This window comes from Thalassophryne amazonica, chromosome 5 (genome assembly GCF_902500255.1).
Source record: "Thalassophryne amazonica chromosome 5, fThaAma1.1, whole genome shotgun sequence".
NCBI lineage: Eukaryota > Metazoa > Chordata > Actinopteri > Batrachoidiformes > Batrachoididae > Thalassophryne > Thalassophryne amazonica.
Genome location: NC_047107.1, coordinates 59,369,109 through 59,391,497, shown reverse-complemented (window position 1 = coordinate 59,391,497; position 22,389 = coordinate 59,369,109). Strand labels below are relative to the sequence as shown.

At 43.4% G+C, this 22,389-nt stretch overlaps 1 protein-coding gene across 1 annotated transcript; it reads right to left on the bottom strand.

Annotated features, from left to right (window-relative positions):
- Positions 1 to 3,025: 3,025 nt before the first annotated feature.
- Positions 3,026 to 20,947, bottom strand: LOC117509959 (beta-1,3-galactosyl-O-glycosyl-glycoprotein beta-1,6-N-acetylglucosaminyltransferase-like). The gene is made up of 4 exons (XM_034169567.1): positions 20,574 to 20,947; positions 4,132 to 4,225; positions 3,630 to 4,034; positions 3,026 to 3,502 (listed from the first exon to the last, which is right to left on the bottom strand). The coding sequence occupies exons 1-4, from the start codon at positions 20,882 to 20,884 to the stop codon at positions 3,026 to 3,028; spliced, it is 1,287 nt and encodes a 428-aa protein (XP_034025458.1). The 5' UTR covers positions 20,885 to 20,947.
- Between the last annotated feature and the right edge of the window lie 1,442 nt (positions 20,948 to 22,389).

The window sequence follows — 22,389 nt, the reverse complement described above, 5'->3', positions numbered from 1 at the left end:
TGTTTAGGTTCTTGTTATCATATACACACTTATTTTTATTATCAACATTATTATTATCAGTATTATGATTTTTTTATTTTTACTTATATTTTGTCATTTGATTTTTAAATGGACCACAATTGAAATAAGTGTTTTCACTTTCTTGTGTCATCCATGTATTTTTTATGTATTTACAATTATATTATGTACTTATATTGAACTTACTAAATAAAATCACCCGCTCACACTTTTAATATATATAGATGATGTACTGCCCCCTGCTGGATTGGCATGTGACTCAAAATGTAAATATCAACGTCTAGCGTGTAGGGACATAACATAACTGAACACATAAAACAAGGTGTAAGAATAATACAAAAAATGATAAAGACAATCAAAAGAACAACATGTGAGAAGCATATAAAAGACAATAACCAACCAAACTCATAGGAGATAAGAAATAAATAGATGAAACTAAATGACCACCATGACACGCAAACTTATAAGAAAAACAAAGACATACAATATGAAGGTAAATGAACGTAATGACCATCAAAACCAATATATACACTCAACAAAAATATAAACGCAACACTTTTGGTTTTGCTCCCATTTTGTATGAGATGAACTCAAAGATCTCAACTATTGTTCACAAACCAGTCTAAATCTGTGATAGTGAGCACTTCTCCTTTCCTGAGATAATCCATCCCACCTCACAGGTGTGCCATATCAAGATGCTGATTAGACACCATTATTAGTGCACAGGTGTGCCTTAGACTGCCCACAATAAAAGGCCACTCTGAAAGGTGCAGTTTTGTTTTATTGGGGGGGGGGATACCAGTCAGTATCTGGTGTGACCACCATTTGCCTCATGCAGTGCAACACATCTCCTTCGCATAGAGTTGATCAGGTTGTCAATTGTGGCCTGTGGAATGTTGGTCCACTCCTCTTCAATGGCTGTGCGAAGTTGCTGGATATTGGCAGGAACTGGTACACGCTGTCGTATACGCCGGTCCAGAGCATCCCAAACATGCTTAATGGGTGACATGTCCGGTGAGTATGCCGGCCGTGCAAGAACTGGGACATTTTCAGCTTCCAAGAATTGTGTACAGATCCTTGCAACATGGGGCCGTGCATTATCCTGCTGCAACATGAGGTGATGTTCTTGGATGTATGGCACAACAATGGGCCTCAGGATTTCGTCACGGTATCTCTGTGCATTCAAAATGCCATCAATAAAATGCACCTGTGTTCTTCGTCCATAACAGATGCCTGCCCATACCATAACCCCACCGCCACCATGGGCCACTCGATCCACAACATTGACATCAGAAAACCGCTCACCCACACGACGCCACACACGCTGTCTGCCATCTGCCATGGACAGTGTGAACCGGGATTCATCCTTGAAGAGAACACCTCTCCAACGTGCCAAACACCAGCGAATGTGAGCATTTGCCCACTCAAGTCGGTTACAACGACGAACTGGAGTCAGGTCGAGACCCCGATGAGGACGACGAGCATGCAGATGAGCTTCCCTGAGACGGTTTCTGACAGTTTGTGCAGAAATTCTTTGGTTATGCAAACCGATTGTTTCAGCAGCTGTCTGAGTGGCTGGTCTCAGACGATCTTGGAGGTGAACATGCTGGATGTGGAGGTCCTGGGCTGGTGTGGTTACATGTGATCTGCGGTTGTGAGGCTGGTTGGATGTACTGCCAAATTCTCTGAAATGCCTTTGGAGACGGCTTATGGTAGAGAAATGAACATTCAATACACGAGCAACAGCTCTGGTTGACATTCCTACTATCAGCATGCCAATTGCACGCTCCCTCAAATCTTGCGACATCTGTGGCATTGTGCTTTGTGATAAAACTGCACCTTTCAGAGTGGCCTTTTATTGTGGGCAGTCTAAGACACACCTGTGCACTAATCATGGTGTCTAATAAGCATCTTGATATGGCACACCTGTGAGGTGGGATGGATTATCTCAGCAAAGGAGAAGTGCTCACTATCACAGATTTAGACTGGTTTGTGAATAATATTTGAGGGAAATGGTGATATTGTGTATGTGGAAAAAGTTTTAGATCTTTGAGTTCATCTCATACAAAATGGGAGCAAAACCAAAAGTGTTGCGTTTATATTTTTGTTGAGTGTATATAATGATGGAAATAAACTGTGCACACACAAAGCCGGTAGAGGACAAGCGCAACACGATCATGTGCAGGGGGAAGTGCACAAAGTAGACAGAGGGACACACATCCACACATACACACCGGCAGCAACCCAGGAGAGGACACACCCACACACATACACACCAGCGACAGGGAGAAGTGCACACAGTAGACAGAGGGGGACACACCCACATACAAACCTCCACACACAGGGTGCAGGGAAGGACGCAAACACACACCCACAGGAGACAAAATCAGAACAAAGTATAAACAAATGAAAACTCAAAGACAAGAAAAAAAAAAAAAAAAACACAACCAAACAGGCTGCTGGGCAGAACCCCAACAGAAATAACGTCATAATTCATTTTGTCTGCAGTGAAATAAAAGGCAAAGAAAATGTAAGCCTCATGACTGAGTTTTTGTTCTGTTTTTTAGGTTTGCATTTACTGTCCCAGTGTTCCATGATTTAGGGTTGTAGAATGACTCTATAACCTGAGATCTGTGTTTATGATGGATTATGAATATTTATTGCCACTCATACATGCAGGGACCACACACATAGTCAAGGATGGTGATTTTTTTAGGACTTGTTTGTGACTTTATCATGCATTCATTTATACCAAACCACTCACAAATATTTTATTGGTCAGTATTAGCTCTTTATAGATGTTATGGTAAACATTTTTTTTTTTAGCTATGATTTGCTTGGCATTGACCTTTGACCATTGTGGTTCAAAAGTTAATCTGGAGACACAAAGACAAGCAATATTTCCACCAAGTTTGGTGAAAATCCATCTGACTGTTCTTTTTTCTTTTGTTCTCACACACAGGCACACACATGAATGATTACAATACCCTGCATGCATGCTGTGGCTCTACAGTCCATCAGACAAAGCCTTGTGTCTCAGATATTTCTCCAAGCAGTAGATTGGAATAGGATCTTTGTCTGCATCAAACTTATTAGCAAACAGGTGGTGCTGCTTGATCATCCACTCCAGGTCTCCTGCGCTGTACACACATATGGTCCTAACATGGTTTCCCTGGCATGCTGGATATGCGGCATCATTTTGATGTTCAAGTGACAGCCACTTCACTAACCGTGCGACAGCATTGATGTCTGACATGTCGTATTTGTAGTGGGGTCGTGTTGAACCAGAAACACCAGGTATTCTCTGGATGGTTGCCCACAAAAACTCATCAGGACTATACGTATCTTTGAACCATTCCATCAGTGCAAGAATTCGGCTGTCCTCCAACACGTTGCGAATGTAGCCTCGGCTAACCACAATATAAGCATTTCCTGAAAAAATGGGCAGGTTGAAGGGAGGTGGACCTTTGGTGTTTCCTGTACGCTGAGACAATTAAAATGGTTAATTAATATGCTGATTCCAAATCAGTGACTCATTCTAAGTAGAAAAATTTGCTTTTGCAGAATGATATTATTGTACAATTTATAATAAATTACACTGAATGAAGTACCTGTAATATCCCATCAACTATCTGGTGTGTATATGTCATCCTCCACCTTTTCTCATTTGGCATTTTCTCCGACTCCAAGCTGTTCCCACCCCTCAGCGCCTTTAACGTCCTCACAATCTCCAAGTTGGTTTTCAGCGGGAAATCCTGGCCACAAAGGTTGATGAAATATTTCCATTTTGTTGTGGAATTATAGAGGTTGGCCATACAGTTGAGGTCAGCCTGCACACGTGGCCAGCCGGCATAGACCACGCTCACACGACGGCTGACCATAAGGACATTTGGGAAACAGGAAGTAATTGCCATGATGGCGGCTACGACTGAGGGTTTGGATTTTTTGTCCACGTGAACACAGTATATGTTCTGAGGTGCATAGATCGCACGCAGGAGACGTTCAAAGTTTTGCACCTAATCATACACAAAAACAGATTTGGAACTGTAACACATAATATACTGTTTGTGAAGTTGATGTGCACATAAATAAAGTCTTGACAACATTCTGTACCTTATGATGCACAACCATAGAATAAGCCAGAGGGAATTCCTTTTCTTCCTGGCTCAGAGGGAATGTTACATACTTCCTGCTTAATTTGAAATTCCTATAACACAAAAATGTATTATGAAATATAATTATACATACAGCAAATTTACACAATATTTGGGAAAAAGTTGACAAAAAAGTTGACATATTGATACTTCCATTCTTAAAAATTGGAAGGGAAATCAGTGCCCTCAGTTTTTTATTCTAATTATTGACTTTAAATCCTCAGCTAAAATGTAACTTTGATTGATAGGCTTTGAGCCTGAGGCTGAATTTAAATTTTGATAACTGAGCTTTGATCTTGATTAATTTTGATCCTGATCACAGATATTTGATCATATCCTGACTTTTGATTCTGATCTTTGACCCTGATACTGACTTTGGACCTGTTTACTGAACTTTGATCCTGATAAGTACTCATCCATCCTAAACTTTGATCTTAACAGCCTTATCTTGCAGTGTTGACAAATTCCAATCAACATCACAATCTTACTTGAACCAGGAGCTTTTGTAGAAGAATTTTTAGGTCCTTATTTGAACTATGATGAACTATCAAGTGTCCTGATCCTAACTGTATGTCCTCTGGTTGAACTAGCAGGTGTTCAACCCAAAAAAAAAAGGGCTCTATTAGTCATTCAGTCTGTCAGGGGCTTTCCAAGGCCTTTTAGGTGCTTTCCCGCAGGCCACGTGCAGGGGCCTCAGGCCAGCTGCACCTGTGGCTGAGGCCACGTGCGGGGGGGGGGGCCTCAGGCCAGCTGCACCTGTGGCTGAAGGTCTTTTAAAAAAATCAGTTGTAAATCCTTCACGTTTTAATGGGAGCGTTTGTCACATTGAAATAATGGCCTAACACCTGCTTAGGGTTCACTAGAGGACGCTTCCAATAGAAAACCATGTCTTGGGAATGAAATAAATAAAAAAGTCGAAGGAGGAGCGATGCCCGCGGGTCTCCAATAAATAGATGAGCGCGGTTGTCATATTCAGTCTCTCTAGAGGACTCAGTTTGTCTAAGCTCTGTGTCGAAGGCTTAAATAAACTTAAAAACTCTGTGCATTTTATCTTGCTTAAGGCTGAATTATTCTAAAGTGTTGTGTCCTTTTCTAGCATATCACTTGCAATTAGTTTGTGTTATCTAAAAGACGACATCCTGAGAAGACTAAAGACGAGCCACGACAGAACTTGGCGAGCCAGCTTCAGGAGGGTCCAGGGGCATTCCGGCAGCCTGGGGCAGTCCAGCTCATCCCTCCAGACCGTAAATAACAGTGATCACGACTAAAAGGTAAGCAGAAACCTTTTATAACTTCTACACGATCTGGAGGAGTGAGTCGGGATTTCCGCCCAAGTTGACAGGTGATATTTTTTAACTGCCTCTTACCCAAAAGAACCTGGACTAAGAAAATTGATAAAAGACAAAAAAGATAAGATTGAAAATTATCAGGCCTTGTAGATAAAATGCTCAGAAGGTGTGTGTGTTCCCGGGAAAAAGAATGTCTGTGTGAGTGAAAGGTCAGGAATGTTCATGAACTCTGGTGCGGAAAAGAGTGCGTGGAGAACTAACCTGGATGCTTGGGGAATAATTGGTGTTGAAATTCGTTACTAACGTGCCGGCTGATAGCATGCGCTGTAGGGGTTAATTTAGGGGAGTATACTGACAAATAGATACAAGGTAATACAAGGTTATTTAAAGAGTTTAACAGAGACTGAAGTGAAATAAGTGAGAAAAAGACTTTAACAGAGAATACGTGCAGAGGAAGCACAAGATAAGCGCCTGAGGGGGCGCAGTAGAAATACCGTACGTGATAAAGAGATTTAAAGAGAAAAGTGCAAAGTAGCACAGCTGACAGTAAGTAAAAGAGCTCAATAAAGGACGTCATTTTTTAAGAAAAGAGAAAAACTATAAAAAATAAAAAAAATGAATGAAGAGTTAGTGCAGAATACATGAGAATTAATGAAGCAGAAAATAGTGCAGTAAGGCACCAAATACACGCTTGTGGGGCGTGGGAGAAGAATAAGTAATTAAGTACACAGTAATATGAGTTTTTTATAAGAAAAGAAAAAGAGAATATTTTCAGTGCAAAGGCACATTAAGCTCATGAGGAGCTCAGTAAGTGAAAAAAAAAAGTAGAAGAAAGTGCAGAAAGGCACAGGATACGCACGCGAGGCGCGGTAAGGCGTAGAAATAAATGAAATATTGTATGCTCAGAGAGGAGCTGGTGAAAAATAATATATTAAGCACAGGATACGCACGCGAGGCGCGGTAAGGCGTAGAAGTAAATGAAATATTGTACGCTCAAAGAGGGCTTGTAAAAAAATAATATATGAAGTTGCTGGCAGCGCCGGAGAAGCTGTCTAACGTGAAGAAGAGATACATGCTTAAACAGAACACATTGGTGTTAAGTGAATAAAAAGGTTGTTTAAAGCCACGGAGTGAAAAGTGGCAGAAGTCTAGATAGAGATATATAGAAAGTTGTTTTTAATAATTTTTGTGTATAAAGCTTTTGAAGATTGGTGTGTGGGAGAGCGGGGAGTTGCAGGCAAAGCTGTAAGGGCTTGCAGGCTGGCTGACATACAAGATTAATGTGAAAGAGTACGAGGAGGAGGTGTTTAGACCCAACAGAAGGACTTGGGAGGTGCATGACAGGCAGAGAGGAAAGTGTGAAACAGAGACAGTGAAGAAAAAGACAGGATAAGAGACTGCTATGTAAATACAGAGAAGGTAGATATTATTTCAAAGAAAGAAAACTAATAAACAAACATAGCAGAAAAAGACGAGAAGCAGAAAGTTAAAAAATTAGAAGGAAAATAGAAAGTCGGGAGCAAAGACATTAGGAAGTGTTCGGGTTGTAAGAGGATTAAATAAATAAAGTTGGTTATAAATCAAAAGAGTTAAAGCTTAGATTATAGTGAAAAAGCTGACAGACTGATCAATGCTTGGGACAGTCTTTGATGGGAGACTTAAGTGATGATGAAATAATACTCCCAGAACATTACTTGACTGACGGAGACATCGAAACCTGGGAATCAGGACACATTTTTGGCTGGAAAGGACCTATTTTGACAGGGTAGGAGCAGAACATTGGCAGGACGAACAAGAGATCAATCAAAAATTATGGCAGATTACTAAGGTAATCAATCTGAAACAAAAGAAAGAACAATTCCCTCTAATTAATTGGGAGCTGCTGATAAGACGTCTGTGGCATCAGGGTTTAACCCCGTGGCTGGAGCTGCTTTGTGCTGATCCTAATAAAGAAATTAGCATACCATTAAATCATTTAATAACACTGCCAACCGATCCAGGTGAAGAACTGTTTCCTAGGTTGGCTCTGACTGTGGTCCCAAGGAAGGTTCGGTGGGAAACAGGTAAATTTTCATATTTAGTTAAAGAAAAAGAAGACGGGCATAACAGTTGGAAATTTAATCCTTTTAAGGGTTTAAAATACAAAACAGGTGTTACAGCCGGCAAGTTATTGGTCTGGATCAGGACAGCCCCTGAGGGACTACCAGAGCACCATAGAAACATCTCACATAGCGTTTGTCAGGGTTACATGGGTAACTCTCAAGGTCAAGGTCGGGAAAGTACCCCGCTAGACTTAGTACTAAGAAAATATCCAGGAAAACGCACTAAGGCCAACCAATGTATGAGAAAGTGGCACAAAAGGTCACATGGGGGCAGGCAATGGCCTTTGGAGGGATCATTTGATCCGGTGATGTGTGAAGCAGTTGCGGTAGAAATACAGAAAAAAGAAATTAAAGATCAGCAGAAGAACGTAAATAACAACAAAAAAACGCACTGAAGAAAAAGAAGTTTTGGCCTTGTTCAAGCGGGAAGCACAGAGGCTACAGCAGAAAAGAGAAAAAATGACAGAGGAAAGATCCAAAGACACTAAAGCCAGTGCACCGAGCTGGGAAGCAGAGCCACCCCCATATAAACGTCATGATATGGGAAAGACAGCTGGACAATTTGTATTAGGAACTCGTAAAGAGGACCAAGGCATGGATGTGGAGGGCAAATTCACACTGACACTAAAAGCTCGAGAGCCACAAGGAGACAGGTCCTCAGTCTGTCAAATGGATCATACAAGGTCTCCAAGTCTGAAAGTAAGTGGTCGCTCACCACGACCAGCAGGGGGGGCCACAAATAACAGTGACACGGAGGCAGACGAGGATAAAGAGAGAGACCTGAAGGCTCCGCCTGCACATCGAGGTCCACTGAAAACCGTCCCCTCCCACCATAAGTCAGCCGACTGGACCTTCACAGGCTATAGAGGCTCCGAAGAGTGGCACAAGAGCTTCTGTGACACACTGGATCTGGCCAGAAGAGATAATGAAGAACTAGCTGAGCAGCTTCGGCTAGCGAAGGAAAGAATACAAAGACATAGGGACGTCGAGGAAAGAAGAATATTACAACAATCAACGCCCAATCAAGGGAATCACATTATAGAGCCACCCACCCGAAAAATTTCTGGTGAGATCATCATTGAGAGTGCAAAAGAGGCCCGACTCAGGCAAAGACAACAATGTGTAGCCAAAGACATAGCGGCTTTAGAACAGAATATAACCAACTGGATAGACTGCCTGGAACCAGTCAGTCGCACTCGATCTGGAAGACAGTATGGAGCCCCCACAGAAGAAGAGGAGGACGAAGACCTCATATGCCCATTGGTGGTTAGAAATGGTCACCATGTGTATACCCCATGGAGCTGGACAGACATGGTGGGGCTGGCCAACAGGCTGCCTGACATCACCCAAGGAGCTGGGAGATGGATAACTGCCTTAGAAGAAGGCACTGCAGGGGTAACCTTGTCTTTAGGTGACATAAAAGCCTTGCTAATGCATGTAATGGGAAAACATGACACTGAAGAATTAGCAGGAAAGGTTGGACTAACACAAAAGATGGGCACTAATCAACATGATGAAGTCCCCTTTAATCGCTATAGAAACTCCATGTGGGAAGGACTGAGAAGAAAGTACCCTGAGGTCTTGGATCCCTCTAAATTGGATGATGAGGAGTGGACACCTGAAGAGTGCCCAAAGAAGTTCCTGCACCGATTCCAGAAGAGATGGGCGGAGGAAACAGGAAATGCATGGAATCATTCTCCAGCAACTGAAATCCTGTTTAAAATAACTGTAAAAAAGGCTTTACCAGATGAGGTTCAGAAAGCCCTAGATGGAGTCGTGGGACTATCGAAAATGAATTGGGCTTTATACTCTGAGCATATTTGTCACCATCTTGAAATCTACAAGAAAGAAAAACAAAAAGAAGAAGATGCAGCAAAATCCCTGACGAAAAAATTGGTGCAGATGCAGTTGGGAGAGCTAACCAAAGTCAAGAAACAAAAAACAAAGACCCAGGCACCAATGATGACCCCTGTTCCTTCTGGGTCGGCAAGCACGGGCCCTACGGCAAACACTGCTGCCACCATACAGGCACCTGTGGTAACAGCCACACAGAGCCCCCAAGGAGCAGCAGGAAGCACTCCTACAGGAGAAGTCTCAGCACCAGTGGAGCATCACTATCACTACCATAGCACTGGCACACCCGGAAATGGACCCACCTACAGTCATGGGTGGAGAGGAGAGTCACGGAACTTTCAAGGTCAAAGAGGAGGGTGGCGAAGAGGAACTCGCCAACCTTCATTTGGAAGCAGATTCCAGAACTCAGCTCCCAGGAACAGTCAAGCGGGACCGCCTATGGGACCAACACCCCCAATAGGGGATCAACCCTCTAATGAGTGTTGGAGCTGTGGACAACCTGGACATCGAATGAGAAATTGTCCGGCCCGACCTTGGGTTGGACCCTCTGCCTATTGGCAATAAGGGGGCCTAGAGAAGACAGAGGGGGAAACGGTGGCATTGGCTATTTCGATGATACCTAAGGAAGAGCCAACCGTCACTGTTAATATACAAAACAGAGATTTCCCTTTCATGGTGGATACAGGGGCAACATACTCTTGCATAGGGAAAATGGGCGCTCATCTCCCCCTCTCTGGGTCTGTAATTAAGACCATCGGCTTCTCTGGGAAGACTCAAATAATACCTTTTACACGCCCACTTCCTGTAACGATTGCAGGAAAAACAATTGAAGCACCCCTGTTATACTCACAAAATACACCTGTGAATTTGCTGGGAAGAGACATTTTATGTAAGCTACAAACCCAGATAGTGTGTACCCATCAAGGACTGCAAATACACTTTCCTGACGAAGCACTCACCAACATTATGGTGCTTATGGACATGGAAAACAAGGTCCGACCTGTGCAACCCATGGTATACTGGCTGAAGTTACAACCAGAAAATTCAAATCTCCAACTGGAATGGGAAAAATGGAAGCCCTGGGCAGAACAACACTATGAAGCAGTATATACACCTAGTTTACCTTTACATGTCACCCTGATGTTCGATGCCAAACAAGAACAGACTGACTATGCATGCTGCTGGGATGCATTGATGAATCAACGGCTGTTTCACATAACCACCACAGAAATTTATTTAGGCCCCCAAGGGGCCGCAGCTTCTGTCAAGCTAACTTCAGCTGAACAACAATGGTATCAAGTGCCGAATGCCACGCCTCATGTGACCCTTTTAGTCTCAGAAAAGTACGAATCCCATGACCTAGGTCCAATGGTAAAGACAGCCTCAGAAGTTGAAGAATGGCAAAACATGGAAAGTCCACAAGTACATCTGTCAAAAGACCAGCAGTTTATACGAATTAATTTAAAAGTAAATGATGAGGCTATAGCTCAAAAAGTGGAGCTCAATCCTAGACCAGAGGGACAGATGGTGTTATCGGCCCAACAAGAGAAATTGTTAGAGCAAATACCACCAGTGGTGTGGTCCAAAAGCAAAACAGATGTAGGACTAGTAAAAACAGCCTTACCAGTAAAAATAAAAGTAAAACCGGGAGCAAAACTGCCTCACCAAAGGCAGTATCCATTAAAACCTCAGGCTATTGAAGGCATAAAACCAGTAATTAAGGGACTAATGGCAGCTGGAGTTTTAATAAAAACTGCAAGCCCATGCAATACTCCTATCTACCCTATCCCTAAAAACAATACCAAAGAGTATCGGCTGGTACATGATCTGCGTCCTATCAATGCAATAATAGAAATGGATGCACCTATAGTACCTGATCCACATACTATACTATCAAGCATCCCTGCTGGAGCAAAATGGTACACAGTAATCGATCTGTGTTCAGCCTATTTTAGTGTGCCTGTGCACCCAGACTCACAACATTTGTTTGCATTCACATTTCTGGGACAACAGCTAACGTATACACGGCTACTTCAGGGACTGAACCTGTCCCCAGCCATCTTTAACAAAGTCCTGGCTGAAGATTTACAACACCTTGACATACCCAGTACATTGGTGCAATATATGGATGATCTCCTTATTGCATCAGAGACTCAAGAACAGTGTGAAAAAGATTCATTAATTGTATTGCATGCATTGGCAGATGGAGGTCATAAAGTAAGTAAGGACAAATTGCAGTTCTGCAAACAACAAGTAGAATACTTGGGAAGACAGTTGTGTGGAACCACGCGATGTATAGCCCCAAGCCAAGTGGAGGCTATAATCAAGGCTCCCAAACCCCAAACAGTGGGACAGATGCTTTCATTCCTTGGGATGGCAGGGTACAGTCAGCCGTGGATTTGTGATTATGCTATAAAAACTGCACCTTTGCGTGCCATGATTAGAGCAGTGGGGCAAACAAGCAATGCAGCTCTCCTCGTCTGGACAGATGAGGCAACGGGAGCTTTTGAGGCCCTAAAAACAGACATGCAATCTGCTCCCGCGTTAGGTAACCCAGATTATGGGAAACCTTTCCATTTGTATGTTACTGAAAAAGCTGGATATGCTTGTGCTGTACTAATGCAGGAAACAAATGAAGGAAAACAACCATTGGCCTATTATAGTACAAAGCTTGACAACATTGAAACAGGATTGCCACCATGCTATCAGAGTCTAGCAGCAGCTACCTTTGCATTTCAAAAAGCATCATCCATAATCATGGGACATGCAGTAACGTTGTACACGTCGCATCAGTTACATGCCCTGCTAACCAGTCAACGTTTTGTCTTAACACAAGCTAGACGCACTGGATATGAAGTTGTGTTGTCCGCTCCAGAAATAACAATACAACGTTGTCACACGGTGAATCCCGCCACCAAATTGACCACACCGTTAGATGGTACTCCACATAACTGTGTGGCAGAGACAGAGAAATTTTTGAGAGCCAGAGAACATTTGTATAATCACGCCATAGATGCAGATCTAACCCTGTTCGTGGACGGCTCATGCTTTCGGGATGCCGCGGGATTGCATGCGGGTATGGGGATTGTTAAACTAAACACAGATGGCGAGACCTTTGAATTACTGGAGTCCCAAGGAATTGATCAGCCTTGTTCAGCCCAACTGGCAGAAATCAAAGCCTTAACTATGGCTTGCCAGATAGCTAAAGATCAACGTGTTAATATCTACACAGACTCAGCCTACGCTTATGGCGTATGTCATGTACATGCAAACATTTGGAAACAAAGGGGATTCCTGAGAGCAGATGGCACCCCTGTCACTCATGGAGAAGCGATTTCCCAACTGTTACAAGCTCTCCAATTACCGTCTGAGATAGCCATCATTAAATGTGCAGGTCATCAAAAGAATAATAACATCATAGCTCAAGGTAACAACCTAGCAGATGACGCAGCTCGCAAAGGAGCACAAGGGGAAAATATGTTTCCCCTGCTAACCATCCAAGATTGTGCCCCACTGGTTTCACTTGACGCACTGATAGTGGCTCAAAGTAGGGCCAGTGGAGAAGAAAAACGAATGTGGGTTAAACGAGGCGCTATTGAGACACGCAGTCAGGGGCCAGCGGACAAGCTGTGGCGCAGTAGTCATGGACATTTTGTGTTACCCAACAATTTATTACGACATGCAATCATTTGGGCCCACGGACCCGATCATTGTTTGCGAGTCCAAATTATGAACAAACTAAAAGCTGTCTGGTGGTCACCATATATGGCAGCTACAGTGGACCGTTTGTTGAATGAATGTGAGGTATGTGCACAGTACAATGTCCGGAAATCATTCACAGCCCCTTTAGCCCACATTCCGGTCCCTGATGGGCCATTCAGACATCTTATGATGGATTTCATAGACATGGGAGCTGAAAATCGAGTTAAACGAATGAGATATGTTTTGGTAGTGATATGCAGATTCAGCCGATGGATTGAGGCAGTAGCCTCTGCAAATCAAGACCATAAAACGGTAGCCAAATTCTTGTGCCGAGATGTCTTTCCAAGATTTGGCATTCCAGATACTATCTCATCTGACAACGGTAGGGCTTTTGTAGCCAAGGTTACACAAGAAACATTCAAACAATTGGGTATCAAACAGAAGTTTGGGTGTGTTTATCACCCTCAATCAAATGGGGCGGTGGAACGGGCTAATGGCATTTTAAAGAACAAACTAGCAAAAATCATAGCAGACAGCAATGGCAAACTAACCTGGCTGGATGCGTTGCCGCTTGCTTTATTGTCAATGCGCTCACAAACTAACCGACTAACCCATTTGACACCATTTGAAGCTCTTACAGGTCGGCTGATGCCTATTCCATACCTGAGAGGACCCTACGAAGGACCATCGCTGGAGCAGCTACAAGACGAATGGCATAATTATCTGAGACAGTTAACCCAAATACACAAAACTATCTTTTTGCAGGTCAAAGGTGCTACAGAAGACAGAGAAGCAGAGATTCCACTCGAAAATCAGAGCATCCAGCCTGGTGATCTGGTTTACGTCAAGGTGTTCAAAAAGAAGTGGGACAGGCCCCGCCGAGAAGGTCCTTTTAAAGTTATTCTTGCCTCACGTACAGCAGTCAAAGTAGACGGTAAGGACACTTGGTTTCATTTAAACCACTGCTGTAGGGTTGGTGGCCCAGCGCCCCTGCGGCCTCGGCAAGCTCGTCTTGGCAGAGCCGCCGGGCCAAGGGGGGAAGCAAGAGAAGCCAGAGACCCTACATCAGCACCGAGGGACGGCCACGCCTCCCTGCAGCCAGAAGAAGCACCGAGGGAAGGCCACGCCTCCCTGCAGCCAGGCGAACACCGGCCAAGGCGCTCACAGAGACTGATTGAACAAAGACGACGCACAGCTTCAGAGAGTAGTGGATCCCTGCCAGATAGAGCAGTGACAGACTCAGATGCAGACTCAGAAACAACTGGAGACGCAGGCCAACAGACAGACAGAAATACAGACCGACAGATAGACAGGCCACAGGAGACATCAGACTCGGACAGCAACTTAGTAGATTTACCGACAGAAGAACCACAGGAAGTACAACCCAGACAAAGCACAGATACACCACACATCCCTAGTGACAGCTCATCTAGTGACGGCTCACTCAGTAGCACATCTAGTAGCACATCTCAACAGTCATCAGAGCAATGATTAAGGAATTATTCAAGGGATTGACAATACTACTGGTGGTCAGTATGGGAGAAAATAGACATCCAAAACATACAACGGACTGTGCCGTGGCCATGGCCGCAATAGCAGCTAAACAAGGCATTCTAAACACAGGAAAAACATATAATTTGGTATACATTAAATCAAAAGCCTACAAGAACATAGGAATACAGGAAAAGCTGGGGGATTACATATTAGGCGAAGCCATTAGCATCAAATGTGAAGAGGAGGGAACACTCAACATAGAGGTAATTTGTGATAAAAGAGGATGCAGGGAAACCAAGCAAGACGTAACTGTTACAGTACATGAAGCCACAAAATGGGTAAAAATCAAACCAAGGAAAAAGAGGACAATTAGAAGCCTAGAAACAAGCAGTCACTTAGGGAGATGGGATCCCAGTACAGACCTAGCCCGCACACAAGGGTTGAAGACCAATTTATTTACCAATGGTTGAAATTTTTGGCTAGGCAGATCAGTGAAAAGCCTTGCATAGCCTGTCACCGGAAAGGTGTGATACCTCAGGCTAAACCCCTACCTGATATCAACAACTGTTATAGGAGCCCCCAACATAACTCAGACCAAGCAGAATGCTATACACAATGTGTTATGAAAATGGCAGTAGGTGATGAAAAATATGCTGCCGACAGTAAACTTTGTCCAGTGCCTCTAAGTACAGAAGGAACCGTTCCACCTATGATTAAAATAGAGAAAGGGATGATACACCCATTCTGTATAGCTAAAGGCTTAGTAGCACAATACATAAGCGATTGGCAGGTAGGGACGACCCAGCCAAAACACCACATACAGTGTATGCAAAAGCAGCAAGAATACAAACCGGCCAAAACAGCATGGAACATTACCGTCTGTCACACCCTGCCAGCAGCAGGCATACAGTGTGAACAAATAGTACCGGCCACAGGGGGGTCTGTAATTGGACTGAATCTCACCCATGCTTCATGGGTATCTACTCCAAATTTAGCTAAGGGAACGGTACCCTTAGCTGACATCTTTTGGATATGCGGACAAAGAAGGAAACTCCTGTCATCGCTGTCCCCTAATTGGAAAGGCCTTTGTGCTCCTGTGATGCTCACAGGAGCTATAACAGTAATTGAAATGCCAAATTCAATACAACCCATGCCACAGAAACTTCGTAAGAAAAGAGGAATAATGACGTTTAAAACAGACTACAACATCACAGTAAGAAACGGGATACCAGAAGGGATACCCCGACAATTAGAAGCCATAGACAGTAGCAGAGTTAAAGCAGATGAAGACGCGGATAAATGGGGATGGGCATTGGCTCTGTTCGGGGTTACTCCAAAAATCTGTTCTAGGTTCCAGGAGGTGCAGTGGATTAATTACTTGTGGTATAATCAGCAAAGATACCTGAACTGGACATTGGCAGCAGTAGGAGCCTTAACCGAACAACTGCACGCCACCTCGCTAATGACAATGCAAAATAGATTAGCTATCGAGATGATGATGGCTGATGAACAAGGAGTTTGTATTATGATCAAAGCCACCGAATGTTGCACAGCTATTCCCATGCGTACAGGGGAAGACGGAAATTTGACAGAGCTCTTAATCACACTTGAAGAGATGCAACAGGAACTGTTAAGTAACTCCATAGGAGGGAGAAATGAAACTGACGATTCTGGATACATTGTAGGGAATGGAATGAATATTGGCCCCCTATTTTCACTGTTTGGGACTCTAAGGAGAGGGTGGATATCATGGAAAGACTGGTTATACCAGATAGGTGTAGTCTTGGCACTAACAGGGGTGGCGGTCTTGCTGGTAATATGTTGTGGTATTCCCTTGATAAAATTTCTGGTCAATAAATTGATTTCATCCACAGTAGGACAGCTCCCACTGTTAGCCCTCCGAGCCCTAGAAGAAAGCACAAACGAAATAGACAGAGAACCAGAATACATGGAAATGGATGAAATACCAATTATCCTCCCCGACAGCCCCCAGCTCCCTAATATTGTGGCGTATACCCCAGATAGGGAGGACTGGGATGGACCGTGCTTGGTGATATTGTAGACGAGGAAGAAGACATGCACGCACATTTACATTCACACACATGCACCCACAAAAATGAGGGATAGGATAGATAATATCTGAAAGAATGACATGGAGCTGTAATAATGAACGTATATGTATATTACTAGGACACAGGAGTATGGCTGAGAGACCAGACTCCCCTGATCAGGGACCTATGCCTGATCTGCCTCTATCAAGTCTGATTGGACTCTCAGAACTGTTTGGAGAAGAGGATATACAGGAGGGATGGTCGAGACATGATTGGTCGCCACAGCCGCCATCCATCCAGCAGCTAAACCAGTTGGCAACAGAAGGATCTTCATCGTTCCAGCACCTAGCGATGACGGCTTCACAGAATCTGCCTGCAGCAAGAGTTGGCCCAAGGACTCCACCATCACCTGAAGGACCCTTTGGACTCAGGAACACACCCCTTCCGCAGATGCCATGGAGACAGTCACATGTGCCAGTGGCAACGATACCCTCCAGGGGAGGCAGCCAAGGTCGGCCATATGCAGCAACCGCCCGAGTGCATCCTAGACCCAATTCACTGCTAGGACCTGTCCCCAGCTTTCCACCCCCAAGGCAGGAGAGATATTCTGATCAGCCCAGTACCTCTGGAGGAGGATCAGCAGGGGTGGACCTTAGTCGAACTCATCCACCAGGACAGAGGGGAGCTTTGTACAGGCTGCTAAATGCCCAGAGTGTCCCAGCCACTTGCCTGAGCGACATCAGCAATACTCCCCCCACACACGAAATGCCTTCCCCCTTGTACTTCCTGTCCCCTGGACTGCACAACCTTAATCTGGTCATGGTCACCCCACAGGACATGGCAATCTTGGTTCGAGAGCTTCGTCTTCCACAAGAGTCTGTTCCAAAAACCTTGGAGCAGCTCCTGCCCCTCACAAATCACATTCCCCATGAGCTATTTGAGGAAATCATGCCACAACTGAGTCAGACAGCTGCATACCTGTTAAGGATACACCGTGACAATGCCAACATCTCTTGTGCTCAGGAGGGCCTCCATACTCAACTGTGTGGTCTTCAGTCTAGTATGGACATGCTAGCCAGCATGATGGAGCATATGGAAAGGGAACAGCTAGGGCTGGCCACCACCACCCTGAATGTGGGCAAGAATTCTCTGGGGGCCCTGTACAACCTGGCCAAGCAGCACAAGGAGCTGGAAAGATCCATCAGAGAACTGCACGACTGTCTGAAAGCCAGAATTCCTGATCCTTCCCCCACTACCCCTGAAAGGCCAACCTCCCCATATTCCCCAACTTCTCCCAAAACTTCAGATGCTGAGTAAATGCTGAGGAGCGCGGACTGACGTAATGGCACTGAAAACGGACGATGACCTTGGTTCTTGAGTTTGAATTATGGACTGGTTTCAGAAATCTGAGTGTAAATAAAAAAAAAAAAACAAAGAAGGATATATGTTAGTAACGAAGGTCGGGTAAATGTCTGTCCTTACCATCATCTGCGTAACACAGATAAAGCTAAATGCGTACACATAGATATCACATTGCAAAGTTATAAAAAGGGGACCCTTACACGGCGTGTTTGGAGATTTAGTAGTAAAGATGCACCATAGGGACCCCTTTTTCTTAAATTATAGCATGCCTTAAGAGACATGCATCGCCTAAATTTGGCGTCTGGCCAAAAAGGGCATTAGAAAACAAGCTGAAAAAGAAGAAAAACAAAGTGGAAAACGTTGAGAAATGGCCTATAATGAAAACCATTATATGATTGACTAAGGCAAATGACTTAAGGACGGACATGAAGGGAAACCATTTATTGTGTTTATCATTTAACTAGATATAGCTGCGCAACCTTAGAATAGTTTCTTGATTGGTTGACTAAATAGTGGTAACGTAGGGGTTATTTGATGCATTTTAAAAAATAAATAAATAAATGTGTGACGCTTTAACAAAATAATATGTAGAACCAAGTATAATGGGTTGGAGCCTCTGGTTGAGTGAGACAATAGATGCCAGAAGATGATTGGTTGCACTAATGTCAATGTAAGGCCTTTACTTTGCCATGATTAAGAGGTTGATGTAACTTGTTTTATGTGGCCATTTTAAGTGCCTTGAATTACACCAAAACTCAATGTTTGAATGTCACCTTGCGTTGATATAATCCAGCTAATTGATCACCTTGTGCCTTAGTATGTAGGTTCACCTGCACTTACACTTAAATATATTTACCGTGTGAAGTATCACTTATATTCATATCCGCACCAGAGTTATCAGTAAGTCGAGTGATGTGTTTTTCTTTTTTATTATTGCAATGCACAAATGAGGATGTCTTGTCAGTAAACAACCCAAGAGTATAGTTGATGTAATGGGACTCTTTCGAGTCCCAGAGGAGGGACTGTAGAAGAATGTTTAGGTCCTTATTTGAACTATGATGAACTATCAAGTGTCCTGATCCTAACTGTATGTCCTCTGGTTGAACTAGCAGGTGTTCAACCCAAAAAAAAAGGGCTCTATTAGTCATTCAGTCTGTCAGGGGCTTTCCAAGGCCTTTTAGGTGCTTTCCCGCAGGCCACGTGCAGGGGCCTCAGGCCAGCTGCACCTGTGGCTGAGGCCACGTGCGGGGGGGGGGCCTCAGGCCAGCTGCACCTGTGGCTGAAGGTCTTTTAAAAAAATCAGTTGTAAATCCTTCACGTTTTAATGGGAGCGTTTGTCACATTGAAATAATGGCCTAACACCTGCTTAGGGTTCACTAGAGGACGCTTCCAATAGAAAACCATGTCTTGGGAATGAAATAAATAAAAAAGTCGAAGGAGGAGCGATGCCCGCGGGTCTCCAATAAATAGATGAGCGCGGTTGTCATATTCAGTCTCTCTAGAGGACTCAGTTTGTCTAAGCTCTGTGTTGAAGGCTTAAATAAACTTAAAAACTCTGTGCATTTTATCTTGCTTAAGGCTGAATTATTCTAAAGTGTTGTGTCCTTTTCTAGCATATCACTTGCAATTAGTTTGTGTTATCTAAAAGACGACATCCTGAGAAGACTAAAGACGAGCCACGACACTTTCACGAAATGTGTCATTAAATTTGGTTCATTAGTTTATGCGTATTCCTGCTGACAAACAAGCACACATGGGAAAACGTGGGCTTGCGTTGCTGTGGCAATTTTTTCTTTCAAAGCTCATTACATCCATCCAGCCACTTTCTATACTCGCTCCTATCAAGGGTCACAGGGGAGCTGAAGCCTATCGCAGCAGTCATGGGGCGTGAGGCGGGGTACACCCTGGACAGGACGCTAGTCTGTTGCAGGGCCACGTATAGACAGACAAACATATTCACACCCGCACCTAGGGTCGATTTAGAGTTTAGATGTGGGAGGACCTGGAGCACCCAGAGAGAACATGCCAACTCCACACAGAAATGCCTCAGGTGGGAATCAAACCCACAACCTTCTAACTGTGAGGTAACAGTACTAACCACTAAACTGCCGTGCTGCCTCAAAGCACATTACAATGAAACATAAGGTAAGTCTTTATTGATCTCACAGTGGAGAAATTCACGTTACATCAGCTCTTAAAAAACACACAAGATGGGTGCGAGTGGAGGAAAATGTTCATCAAACAGCGTGTGCAAGGATAAGCAATAATAATAATACTCGAAGCAATACAATAAAATAAGAAAATGAGGTAGAAATAGAATATATATATATATATATATATATATATATATATATATATATATATATATATATATAAGTACATGTGCATATATAAACATGATTGGAATTGAAAAAAAAAACATAATGTTAATCAGATAGCACATATGCACACAGTTTCATCCACATTGCTCAGTTTAACACTGGGAACAACATGAGGATTAAGGACCTGTATTTGGTGTGGTAATCATAGGGAGGTGTTCCAGCCTACCTGCAGTCCTGGGAAGCATTGACATAGTACTCATCTGGGATCTGGATACGCTTGAGGAATTCTTTGGTGATGGTCAGTAGCTTGGCTTGCTCCAGTGCCTCCCTCTCTCCGTGCAGGATTGCAGAACAGTTGCACACTTTCTCCGGGCTGTTGTCGGCATCTGTATATTCCAACCAGTCATACCTGAGCCTGCGGCTATGAACCCAGTTCATGTTTGAGCTTCGGAGTAAGAAAATCATCCACAATAATCCTAGAACACCACAGAGCTTCAGCCACCATAGGATACAACCTCGGCTCAACAGTATCACCATTTTAGCTGGAGGAACCAAGGTAAAATAAACCTAAACACTGATTTTGTATTGGGTTTGTGAAGTTGAATGGGTGTAACTCATGGAATTGTCACATGACAATTCTACATAGTGAAAGCAGTGTCGCGTGTGTTCTTAAAGCTCAGATAATCGTCTTTGTCCATCTTGGCCTTGTACACAATGTGCTCTGACATCATCTTTTCTCATGCTCTCAGCACAGAAGCTGGTTAACTAAGATTTAGTAAGCCGTTGTCTCTGGCCATGGATCCTGGTGTGTTGGTCACTTCATGAGTTGTTGCCCCTACAAATCAAATAAAAGAATAACATGAACTCACATACACAGAGCATGGATTCTTAGTACTAGATGATTCTTAGAAGTCCTACAGGCCCTGAGGCCACTTGGTTCCTGTGGCTGCAGCGTGAAGCAGATGAGAGTCTACAGCTACCCCTGGATGGTACACTTCATTCGCATGAATCATTAAGAAATACAAACATTGTGGTACCGTATGGTAAGTCTGTCTGGAGTATGCAATTCTCAAAAAACTGAACAAGTGTGCTAACCAAGCCATGATGCCACCCCAGGACCAGTTAAATAAGTAAATATAACCCAATCCTAAAATACCCTTGACCGTATGAGCATTGTCTGCTTTATAATTTGCAGCTGTTTAATTAATTATTAAGATCCGATTGTCTTACATACAATTTGTACATGTTCAATAAAGCCCCTCTATCAATCAATCAGTCAAAAACCTGTATGTTTTAGTACAAGAGGAAGTTGTGCAAATCAAGGAATACATGTAGATCACCCTCTGTGCATTTGTAGGTATTCATGAGACAAATTTAACTTCATAGGAAGTTTGCTATGAGTTAGTGGACGTTAGCATGCACACTAACATCTGCAAAATGACTTGTAAATGACTCCAGAGGTGGTGTTAGGTTACAAAAACAGTGTTTATTTCTCACTAGCTGTTGCATAATATATGACAAAGAGGATATATTTACACTATATTTACACACAAAGGAAATGGAGTTTTGCAGCTATAGGCCGGGAGCTGAGATAGACTACTATGCCCCCCGCCACCCCACAACACAATGCCACCTGACTTTTTTTCAGCCGCTATAATGTCCTGAATGGATGTTTGAGTGGTAACAGCATGATAACTCATTCCCGGTGTACCTTTTGGTGCAATCTTCAGCTAAAGGTTGAAAACAACTCGCAAGTGCTGTTTGCGGGCTGAATTTTTGCACTTTTGACTTTCTTTAAATACCTACACACATGATACCATATCAATCTATAGATTTCTGAAAAGTACATTTTGTCTAATTTAATCATATGACGGTTGAAAACAACTCGCAAGTGCCGTTTGTGGGCTGAATTTTTGCACTTTTTTTAAACACTTTATTTTCCTATTTTCACATTTAACTGAACATACCAACAACAACAGCAACAACAACAAAAAATACAAATTTGGTATGACATATTCTTGGCCTACTTCCTTTGTGGCTTC

Coding starts and splice junctions, on each gene's coding strand:
- LOC117509959 (XM_034169567.1), bottom strand. CDS start 20,884: ATGGTGATACTGTTGAGCCGAGGTTGTATCCTATGGTGGCTGAAGCTC. Junction 4,035..4,131: donor CTATGGTTGTGCATCATAAG/GTACAGAATGTT, acceptor GTGTATGATTAG/GTGCAAAACTTTGAACGTCT. Junction 3,503..3,629: donor TAGTTGATGGGATATTACAG/GTACTTCATTCA, acceptor TAATTGTCTCAG/CGTACAGGAAACACCAAAGG.